At 31.7% G+C, this 12,444-nt stretch overlaps 1 protein-coding gene across 2 annotated transcripts in view; it reads right to left on the bottom strand.

Annotated features, from left to right (window-relative positions):
• Positions 1 to 818: 818 nt before the first annotated feature.
• Positions 819 to 12,444, bottom strand: part of LOC145242517 (protocadherin-19-like) — a 338,653-nt gene continuing 327,027 nt past the window's right edge. Inside the window, exons 4-5 of one of the 2 annotated variants that reach the window (XM_080105579.1) lie at positions 10,091 to 10,211; positions 819 to 4,050 (exon numbers count right to left, since the gene is read on the bottom strand). In XM_080105579.1, the coding sequence (XP_079961705.1) occupies positions 3,644 to 4,050; positions 10,091 to 10,211 (528 nt within the window). In that variant the 3' untranslated portion in view covers positions 819 to 3,643. The remainder of the gene's footprint in view (positions 4,051 to 10,090; positions 10,212 to 12,444) is intronic. The other variant, XM_080105580.1, reaches the window with a different exon arrangement.

The following is a 12,444-nucleotide window of genomic DNA, read 5'->3' as shown; positions in this document are numbered from 1 at the left end:
TAGTATGGAGGAAGACGTTATAACCTGACACCTTATTTTTTTAGAGAAACACTTACTTTTATTGCTATGTACTTCCTCCCACTATGCAACTACCAGTACACGTCAGCCTAAATGTAAATTTTCAACTTTCTATGGAAGTTTTACTCTCAACTTAATTTTGATCTTACGTGGAAACTTTCTGATAATAATCTTTTTACAAATCCATATCTAAACATTGCACGATGGTGTCTTCCCGATTGTAGCAGATTTGTAAGAGATATCTCCAGTTTTGCCAACTTCCACCATTGCTCTATGTAGGGTTACCCACTTGCTTCTATCATGTGTCTTCGATTGATCAAACATTCATTGGTGCTTTGAAGGGCTTCATATGATAGAAGAGTAGCAAACGGCATAATCACATGGGTACATCGGTTCTCATTAGATCACAGAAGTTAAGCAACGTTGAGTCTCTCTAGTATCAGATGGGTTAGGGTTAGGGTTAGGGTTAGGGTTCGAGAATACCAGATGCTATATGTAGAGGAGCATGTCGACACCTCCATGTAAAAACTGCAAAAAAAAAAAACTAATGTTATTTTTTTATTTACTTTTTTTTAAATAGGAGTCACCACTTATCAAGGCCCGGAGGCTACTCGAGGATAAGGGTTAATGAGTGTACAGCAGTAAATAGGACAATATCATAGTAGTGGAAATTTGGTAAATCAGATTACTTAAGGGGACGTTCTCTTTCATGACCAAGATATACATGCGACTGGTGATCCCTTATGAATTTTATATTCCTAGAAAGTCCTTCTATCTAGGATGAGAGCCACTTCGTTCGTTTTTGTTGTTGTTGTTGTTGTTGTTGTTGTTGTTTTGGTTCGAGAATAGCAAAGCTTTTTTTGTCAAATTTTTGTCTTAATTTTTGAACATGGAATAAGTTCAGTAAAAAGGCCAATGCTTATTTTCAGTTGCTGACCACCCGATACCATAATAACTGAAATATGACTAATGGCATGGAAGTAGTCAATTATTCCAAATGAAAATAATCGTTTTTTTTTTTGTTGTTTTTTTTTGTATTATATCATTTTCACCGGGAAAATGTTATTTGACCATTTCAATATCATCAACAACTACAAACGGACATTTCTTTAAGGTTTTAACTACAGGGTGGTCAAAAAGTCAGGTAACATTTTAAAGAAAAACGATATTAGCAATACACGTATATTTAAGTACCATACATTGAAATATAAAATGAAATAAACATGAAATATGTTTATTTTGTTAATTGTCGTCCATTTCTCTCTATCAATCGCTGGAAGCGATTAACCACTGATTGTGTAACACGTGTAATCATGTCAGCTGATATCCGCGCAATCTCCTCTTCAATAAATAACTTTAAAGACGCTATTGTATCAGGCTTCTTGCCATAAACGCTATCCTTTACATAGCCCCAAAGCCAGAAATCAGGAGGGGTAGTTTATGTATTACACTCAAATATTTAAACAAATAATATTAAACGAATAGAGATTATAATGGATCATATTGTTTTTTCTACCTTTAACATGTTACCTGACTTTTTGACCACTCTGTATATGGATAGAAAGCATAATCGTTGGGTTTTTTTTTTTTTTTTACCTAAGCTCATATAAAAAATATATCATTTTTTTTTTGTTTAAAATTCTTGTAATATTATTTTCTTCTCTGAAAGATTATATAAATATTTTTTCTACAATTTTTTTAAAAATATCTTCGTATAATTAAAAATTCATTGCCCAAGGATATTATCCAAGATGCAATCCAGGTTTTAAAAAATGATGAATTTTTTTAACTTAGTCATATTTCATAGATAATCATTTTTAATAAATGACTATTTTAGTAGATGACTATTTCTTAGATGAACATTTTCCAATTGACCAAAAACATATGCTGAGATGGTTAATTAATGTTATTTTTTTTTAATTTTTGAGATAGGGGCTGAATATTCGTATTATTTGGATTCTTTGAACTACTGTTCTCATCTTGAGTGATTTTTAGAAATGTTTCGGCCAATGTAACCTCCGACCTTCCTTTTTTTTGTTGAAGGTTTAATCCTCAGTGTGGGCTACACTAAAAAATATAATTGCAAATTACTGAGGACTTTTATCCAGTCATCGCTGAGGAAATGAAAGCATGATATCCCTGTGGATTAAATAAAGGGATCTGTTCAAAGATTTTTGACAAAGAGATTTGCGAGTTTGCAAAACATACCTGAAGAAGGTCGGAGGTTACATCAACCGAAACGCTACGAAAATAACACTCAAGAACCCAAATAATATGTATGGTAAATTTATATTTCCCACATGAAAATTTCAATGAAAAAAAAAAATGAAGATATAAAGTATAAAAGAAAAATCTGAAAATTAAAGATTTTCCTTCACAGATTTTTTTGTGTCCATTTTTGTAACGGAAGGCATAATTTTTTTTTTTTTACTTGACTTCATATTAAGAATATATTTTTTGCAATAATTAATTTTGTAATTTTATTTTCTCCTGAAAATGATTATATACAATTTTTATTAAAAAAAAAATGAATTATTGATTTTTATTAAAAATGATGTAGTTTTAAAATAAAAATTAATACATGTCTAGAATATAAGGCAATTTTTAAAGTAATTAATAATAAAAAAAAACTTAACTGAATATGAAAAATACTTTTTTCAAGCTTTCATTCATATTGTGTAGCAAGAAATACAATAGTTCATATTCACTTGTCTCCTCACGAGAGCAGAGTTACAGATAAATGTTGGTTTTCCATGTGGGGGAAAACACAGTGCTCCAAGAAGGAACATTCTGTATTAGGACAAAAATAAAACTTGCTTCAGTTTAGGAGAATTTCTTATCCATTGATTGAGGAGAGGAAAAATGAAATATAGTATCAGAACAGATACTACCCTATGTTCCTAGCCGAGAGACCAAGGAGACAGCCGACTTTTTACCTAATCTCATATTAAGAATTTATAATTTTACAAATAATTCTTTGGAACATTTTTTTTTCTTTTTCAGAACATAGTCTTATTAATTTTTTGAGAAATATATAAATTAAATTAAATTTTGTAAAAAATAATAATGATGATAATAATAATAATAATAATAATAATAATAATAATAATAATAATAATAATAATCGTGATGATAACAATAATTATGATGATAAAAATGTTGATTATAATGATGATAATAAATAAATATTTATTTATTTATGCAAATAAATATTTATTTATTATCCATTTATTTATTTAAATCCATATTTAGTAATTTATTTGAATAAATATTTATTTATTTAAATTAATATGTCTTTATTGAAACAAATATCTATATATATATATAAATATATATATATATATTTAAATAAATATTTATTTATTTATTGCGACAAATAAATATTTATTTAAATTAGATAATAATTAAATTAATTGAAAAAAAAGAAATATTCGAATCCAGAATATAAGACTAGGTTTTAAAACATGGCCGATGCTTGTTTTTTATAGTTGACCATTTTTCCCATGACAAAAGATTAGTGAAGATGCTAAATGGTCAAGTGATATTTCCCCAGTGGAAATCTTCACGGGACAATAAAATACAATTTCACAAAGAAAAAAAAAATGAAAGGCGTAAGGTATTTCCTTCAAGCTTGAGGCAGGTGATAACTTTGTTGATGGTCGATTGTCTTAAGCATATAGTCTGATTCTATTTGAGGCTGCATTGGTCTCTGTGCCAGGAACTCTTTAGTGGGAATCTGTGGGAGCGCAGACAGCTTGTTGGGTATACAAGGTGCCGGGTCCCAACCCCCTGTCATGTTGCACAGTCTTCGCGATTGTAAACCGTAAATGCTGTTGTCTAGTGAAGCCGTTTTGCCGCTTGTCCACTGGTTGCAATTTGGAACGGGATTCATGTGAGAGTGGTAGGTCTTTGAAGGGGCATGCGGATTACCCGAGCAGGAAAACGTCTGTAGGATTGGCTTCATGTGCGAGGTCTGGCTTTGATTAGCTGATGGTGACTTCCTGGCTTCCCGGAAATGGGAGGTAAACAAATCTGGAACAAAAGAAGAAACAAAATCTTTATAATAAAGTGAGTGATTCTAAAATATTTTACCAGCTTATTTTGTCAAACATTGACATATGTTCTTCACAATAAAAAATTCAATACCACATTTCTTTTAAATAATTTATCACAGAAGATTTTTTTAATATACACATTTTTTTTGTTTAAATTTTGCTACTGAGACGCAAGGGGCACTGTCATTAGAAGCAAGATTTATAGGGAACATTTGTTGTGAAGCAAGATGTTTGTTTATTTTACATTTAAATTTCTGCATGTTTGTACAGTTGAAGAAACAGGGAGGGAATTCCAAAGGCAAGTGTATGATGAAAGAAGTTCTTCAAGTAAATTATTTTAGGGCATCTGAGGCGTCCTATGGTGATGGTGCGAGATTTTCTGCTAGTCTGGTTTGTCAAGGGTATTTACATTGGGGGGTTCAGTAAGTTAGTCAGAGCAGATTCTGTGAAAGTACTTGTAAAATAAAAACAAGGACAGAACATTGTGATGAAGGGACAGGGTCTGGAGTTTTGTAGATATTACGAGATTTATTAAGTTAAACACTCTTATCTATGCTTTCCAAGAGGAAAAGGCAACTGGTCGGTGGACACACACACACGCACACGTACAACCACAAACGCACACCCACACACACACACACACACACACATATATATATATATATATATATATATATATATATATATATATATATATATATATATAATGAATAAATGACAAAGTTCATGATACTGACCATCTTATGATTTATTCCTTTAATTCAGTTGACATTTACAATTCTTGATACACTGATTCAAAATGGCATAATTGAAACATATTGTAATGTATTTACAGTTTTTCTTCCAATTTTCGGATTTTAATCATGTCAAAACACACTTTATTTCCTTTTGGCGGATTGATTGCTGCTATTTGTTCTGATGAGTTAAGGGCAAAATAGATTCACTAATTGGTATAATAATTAAGTGATTGATTTTGTGCTATGAAGCAGATACTGTTAAGAATTGTAAAGTTCAACTGAATTAAAGGAATAAAATATAAAAAGGTCAACATCATTAACTTTGGAATATAGACTTTTGTCATTTATTCACTATATTATTCTGTAATTACATTGAGCTTCTTCAATAAGGATTGGTATATATTTTAAGGAAATAAAATATATTTCCACAGAAATATATATATATATATTGTTACATACATACGTACATACATACATATATATGTGTGTGTGCGTGCGTGTATATATATATATATATATATATATATATATATATATATATATATATATATATATATCAAGAATTATACGACGGAAAATTATGTTACATTTTCAAAGAATGTTGGAATCAAATTAATGCCAATATTTGCCATGAAACAAATAAATATAAGAAATAAATGTCCAGAAGATTTGAATGATTGTACATATTTCAAGTATTTGACACCAACAATATAATAAACTGCTTAATAGACAATATGATCGTGAAAAAACTCTAAGAAAAAATGCAAGATCCGACAAAACAAAAATCAAGTAATTTTATGAATATTCTTAGATCTACCACAAGATATAAAACAGTTGAGACGCATTATAAAAGATGTTTAACGGGAAGATAAATTTATATAGAAAGAGAAAGAAGGAGAGAGAAGAACGCTCTCAAGTAAACTCCCCAAATGGAAATGGAACTACCTACCCGCACTGTGAAACGCAGTTCAAGGCCAGAACACGATTACCATTCTCACTACTTAGAGGTGGCCAACAGAGAGAGAAAGTTATACACATTTCTATAAAAAAATAGCGATACCAATAGTATAACCTTTTCAGAAGATAACATCAGTGGACAAGAACGAGACAAGAAATATGTATGATAAATTTTATACTAGATGTTTACGGAAATGGGTGTTTTTCGGGGGTTTTCTTTGTGTATGTAAATATTTGTTTTTACTAATGTTAATCTTATGTATAAAATTAAGTCGATCGAATTTTCAAAGTTAAACCTAAATTGGAATGCACATCGCAAATCAATATTTGATTCTTTCTAGGCAAATTTTATTTAATATTGCTGCACCAATGTTCTTTGTAATAAAAAAAGTACTGTGCTTTATTTCTCCCCCCCCCCCAACAAAAGCAGGGTGGACCTGTAAATTTACACTTGTCTATTCGTCCGTTCGTCAGTCCGTACTTTCCTCAATAACTATGCCTTGGAATTTTTTGAAATTTGGTCAAACATTAAACATGATCTGAGTAAAAAAGTAACAGAACAGATTTTCCGGGAAAACTCCGATTGCTCCCCTAGGGATGCCTTTTAGGTAAAAATTGCTAAAATTGACACGTTTTGTGTTTATTAAAAAAAAAATGATGCCTTGGATTTTTATAAAGCTTTCTTAAAAGTTGTAACTAACTGATTTCTTTATAATTTTGTTTTTCTTGGGTGTGCCCCAGGGGCTCTTTTAGGGCTAATAAAAACACTCCACTTTTGGGACTATTTTACCATATTTGTCCAAAATTTTCTCTGTGTCTATTTAGCAGTTTTGCATGGTGCTGAACTCAAATTTAAATATGTTGGGGACTTTTGAGCCTAAATGGTGGGGGGGGGGCAATGTTGAACATTTTTTTATGCCTCGTCCACTGTGCTCACATGGGGAACCATGCATGCTTCACTTGTTTAATACTTATTCCGACAAGAACAATGGGTAAAATGGCGACAATTTTCAATTACGATTTAAAATGCAAAATTCATTTTGGATCTTGTTATAGTGATTACATCCCACAAAATAATTAAAAAAATCTAAACGTGTAGCTTGCTATTTCAATACTTTTACCCAATATTTGAATTATTCTGAAGGATTTTGGGTTCCACATCGTCTTTTTTTCATTAAAGGATCCAAGTTCGTACTTTGACAGGTATTTCAGACATCATATATAAAGTAATGTCAGTTTTCTTACTTTTGTGATCAATAGCTTTTACCATAAGTGCCGTAAAAGAATCTATTTTGCCAGTTATTTCAGACAAATACTAGTCTATATTGTTAAACACAGAAATTTTATTTTCAATCGATTTTATTGAATTTTCTATTTAATCCATTTAATAGGTCGTTTTGTATTACTAATTTTATAGAGGAAGTTGGAGGAACTAACCTTCACACAGCCTAAAATCCCAATATTGCTATCCAAGTTACCGGGTATTAATTTGATAATAAATAATTTCTTCGATATTTACCAGTGAAAAAAAAAATGCTTCTATTTCTCCTTTATTTCGTTTTCTTTAGCTGAGTGACTTCAACTTTTAAAAGATGGAGAGACAGACAGACAGAGAGAAAGAGAGAGAGAGAGAGAGAGAGATGAGAAGAGAGAAATCAAAAGAGAGATATAAAGATGGAAAAAGAAAGATGGGAAGAATAACGAGTAAAATGACAATATTTTAACAACATAAGTTCGTTTGAACTCCACTCGAGACATTATTATATTGTCTCAAAATAAACTTTTACTTTGCAAATTACAATATTAAGCAAATGGTTTATTTTTATTTTTTTTATGCAATCTACGTAATGTGACAATAATGTTCAAGCGATACCAAGTAAATTCAATTATTTTGTATGTTCTTGTTGACAATTGCTGTGGAAAGTAAACAAAATCCCAGAGCAAACAATGGAGTTATTTTTTGTTCTTTTTAATTGATTCCATTATTCCAGACACAAAAAGGAGAAAGAAGAAAAAAATCAACATCTCTGCGACTGCTACATTAGTACTATAAGCATTTTTACGATTAGATGGATTTTTTTTTTACTCTTTGTCATCCCAAACAAAGCATATTTCCACTTGTAACTCAGGGGCTACTAATCGGGATCATGTCTATGTAGGGAATTGAGTAGCAAGATGTCTGATTACGTTGCATTTAAACTTCTGCAAGTTAGTATAGTCAGGGAAACAAGAAAAGGAAGAAAACTGTCCGAGACAGAAGGGACCACAACAATGAAGAAGTGCGGTTTTGTTGCTTGTTTGGTTAGTTGAGAGTATGTACGTCGAAGGGGGAACAAGTGCTATGAGTCTATCAGAGCAGATTCAATTGAAGTACTTGTTAAGCAGACACATTGTGGCAATAGGACAAGCATTGGAGGTGGGTCGATATTGCTGGACATATTAGATTAGAGACTCTTTTTGGGGACCCAGTCTAAAAGAAAAAGACTAGTGGTAGACACACCAACTCAGGTGTAGCCACAATATTCCATAGGCGAATGGTGGCTAAAGAGATAAAGGATACTCTCATGTTACTAATGATTGAACAACTACTTGTAACGTGTCAATGATAGAGTCAGCTACTTTCTGTTATTTCTTGTTCTGGTATTATCCCAGTCACAAGCAGAAAAAAGAAGAAGCGAAGGTCAACGTTTCAACGTCTTCTACTACCACCACTGCTGAAATATATCACTATCATCATCCCTTTGTGTTATATTTAAGATGGTGCACGTATCTCAGATTTTAGGGTGGACAACACCAGGCAATGTCTCACACCTGCTCTAGATGTGTACCGATCCTAAAGGTTGATACAAATCATGTTGTTAGCAGTCAAATCATTTCGTACACACTCCAGTGACGTTTACATTGGTCTTCCTGGTGCCTGGGGTATCCACGCATGTTATTGGGTTGATTTACTGTACATAGTTAAACCATCTGTAACGCTGAGCATGTATGGTATTTAAAATCCCATCAATATCAAGCTTTTGATAGAGATCGATTGAACAGATGACTTTCACTTGTTTTTCCCTTACACATCATGGCATGGTCACTAAGCCAGAACCGTGGTAAATCGGAAGCATTTAGAGCCCTTGTCTCACTGCCATGTAAAATTTCAAAGATGAAGCTGAAAAGACTATGTTTCGAACCCTGAAAGAAATGTGCCCGGATGTAAAAGTGAGCAGCAGCAGCTACCTTAAGCTTCTCCCACTAAGTGAATACTTAGAATATGTCGATCAGAGACTCAGTAGTTTTCTGTCAATGAGAAGATTACGAGTTATTCAAAAGTGATTGACCTTTTTTGCAATTTTTAATGGATTATTTTTTTAGAGTGACCTTTTATGTAATTTTTAATGGATTTTTCAGAATTTATTCTTAAAATTAAATATTTTATATGTATGCAAACAGATTAGGAGGGGAGATAAAATTATCTTGCTTGTTGAAATTACTGTAAGAAATAAACTCAAATCAACTCAGAGCAAATAATGGGGCTATTTGTTGTTCTTTTTAATTGCATCCATTACTCCTGTCACAACAAAGAGAGACAAGAAGAAAAAAATCACTATCTGTACAATTGGTGCATTGATGCATCACCAATACGACCGTCTTTGCAACTAGATGTTACAAACTTCGGGTTTATTTTCGGCAGCATTATAACTAAACGTAGATTCCATGAGCAAAGATTCTTTCTTAAAACTGCACACCTGTAGAACTTTATTACTTTTGCCCACTTTCCGGCAGACTATAATATGATCGCCTTCAAGTCCAACGTAAACAAGTTCTTGATGAGCCATTCCCCTTAAGTAATCCAATTTACCAAATTTCCGCTACTAACAATTATTACAACATTGTCCCATTGACCACTGTACACTTATTAACCCTTATCCTCGAGTGGCCTCTGAGCCTTGATAAGTGGTGACTCCTTTGTAAAAATAAAATAAAGAAGCTCTCATTTCCCTTATTTTGCCCTTTAATCCTCATAATCCTTGATCGATATTTTTGACAAAAGTCGAAGTATGACAGTTTTCTTGTTAGGAATCTGTCTATATAATACTTATTGTTGGCTAGATTTGAACGAAGTGATATTTCTTAGCTCCTTACATCAAGTGGCTTCCTGCTTTGTCTGGAGCGATATCCATAAAAAAACAGTTACATGAAGCCAAACCCTGTCATTCACACCTATTAACACAGTGAATCAATATATGTGCTTAACGTTTATATCATTGCCGACTGATACGTAACAGTGATCCGAAAGCTGATCCAGAGACCCATGATGAAAGGCTGACTTACCTTGGATGTCCTTATTCTGTGCCAACTCTGTTTTATCCCAGCCGTCTCCACTGTCAACCTGGGAAGACACCTTATCTGGAACCATAAATGTCCGTTCTTTCTGGGAGGACCCACCCATTTCCTGAAGGCAACCAAGAACCAATACAAAAGTTTCACAATGGGATCGATTTTCAATATTCAATAATTGTGACTAGAAAATGTTATTTAACTTTAAAGCACAAAGTGGGTGATCAGTATTGGTTTAGTGGACCTAAAGTGAGTGCTCAGTTTTCTTACCATCAATATGCTAAAATGATCCCCACACTTTAGGACCAATAATCAGATTTGTAGGTGATCAGTATTGTTTAAATGGATATAAAATTAGAGTCCAGTTTATATCTTATCTGATATTTTAGAATCATCTGTCACATTAGAATCAGTTAACTATATGAAGTTGTGAATATGTGCATTTAATGCATGTATAATTGATTGTCAAGTTTTCATATGAATTACATATAGGATGACCACTTTGCTTACCCCCCCCCAAAAAAAAAGAAAACTTACTAAATCGTTAATAAAATTCTCAGTACTTTCTGTAATCCAACCATATTTGGTACAAAAAAAAAACTTCATCTCTGTCTGCTTAGTACATCAAGTTTTAACTATGAATGTCCCAAAGCTCTTTGCTATATCACGGTTGAAAAATATATGTGAGCACTTTAGTTATCGTCTCATCAGTAATATATGTATTCCTGAATATGCTTCACATTCACCAGACCTTAATATCCCAGATTTTTATGTGAGGAGTTAAGTCAAAGATAATGTCCATCAAAGCAATAGTCGGAATATTCCCGAAATTGTTGAGAACCTTTACAACACAAATCAAAGTAATTCTAAGAAAGGAGTGTTTCAGAGTCATTGGCAATTTTGTATATTGTGTCCCAGTGCTTATCATAATCATTTTAATTTTTTACTCTTATTCACCCAAATTTTGCCCATACTGCCACTTGGATGTAAAGGGCTACTATTTGGGACCCTATTTACAAGGAAACTATGTAGGGAGTTGAGCAGCAAGATGTCTGTTCATATTACATTCAAACTTCTGCATGCCAGGAGGTAATTCCAAAATGTAGAACTTCAAAGGAAAAAAAACAATTCAATTAGTGTACTTTCCTGTATATTTGGAGCTCTACAGTGAAGAAGTGGAATTTTGCTGCATGTTGGATTAATCAGGGGTATTTAGTGCTACGAGTTCGTCAGAACACAATCTATTAAAATAGGCACAGCGATGCAACATTGCGACAATGGGACAACAGTTGGAGCTTGTTTGATAGTACAGGACTTATTAAGTTGGGGACACTTTTTTGGACTCTGTCTTGAAGGGAGAGACCAGTGATAGATGCACTAACCCAGACGTGGCAACAATACTTCATGTATGAATGAATGGTAGATACTGTCAAGTGTGAATAATTTTCTAGAATGGTAGAGAGAGCCCACTTTGTTTGCAGCAGCCATGGCAATATTGAATGGCAATAAAATAAAGACAGATGGACATTTACAACTGAAACTTGATGGACAAGTCAGGCATAAATTAAAGTTTATTTTTACAAAACATGGTGCTTGTGCAGATTAGTAATGTTTTGAATTAACACATTTCAGGTGAAAACATTATTATATATTTACGTGTTATGTTGAAATAAATATAAATTCTAAAAATTACGAAAAAATGATCCAGAAGAAAAATAATAAAAGTACAAATAGAATTAACGCATTATTTAGTTATATCATGTTTTAATGTATATAGTTTTATCGTATGTTTTAATGTATATAGTTATATCATATGTTTTAATGTATATAGTTTTATCGTATGTTTTAATGTATATAGTTATATCATATGTTTTAATGTATATAGTTTTATCGTATGTTTTAATGTATATAGTTATATCATATGTTTTAATGTATATAGTTTTATCGTATGTTTTAATGTATATAGTTATATCATATGTTTTAATGTATATAGTTTTATCGTATGTTTTAATGTATATAGTTTTATCGTATGTTTTAATGTATATAGTTTTATTATATGTTTTAATGTATATAGTTTTATCGTATGTTTTAATGTATATAGTTTTATCATATGTTTTAATGTATATAGTTTTATCGTATGTTTTAATGTATATAGTTTTATCGTATGTTTTAATGTATATAGTTTTATCGTATGTTTTAATGTACATAGTTTTATATTATGTTTTAATGTATATAGTTTTATCGTATGTTTTAATGTATATAGTTATATCATATGTTTTAATGTATATAGTTTTATCGTATGTTTTAATGTATATAGTTTTATCGTATGTTTTAATGTATATAGTTTT

This window comes from Euprymna scolopes, chromosome 21 (assembly GCF_053919585.1).
Source record: "Euprymna scolopes isolate OS-2025 chromosome 21, ASM5391958v1, whole genome shotgun sequence".
In the NCBI taxonomy this organism is placed as follows: domain Eukaryota; kingdom Metazoa; phylum Mollusca; class Cephalopoda; order Sepiida; family Sepiolidae; genus Euprymna; species Euprymna scolopes.
The sequence above is the reverse complement of the archived record's forward strand: the minus strand, read 5'-3'. Positions and strand labels throughout refer to the sequence as shown.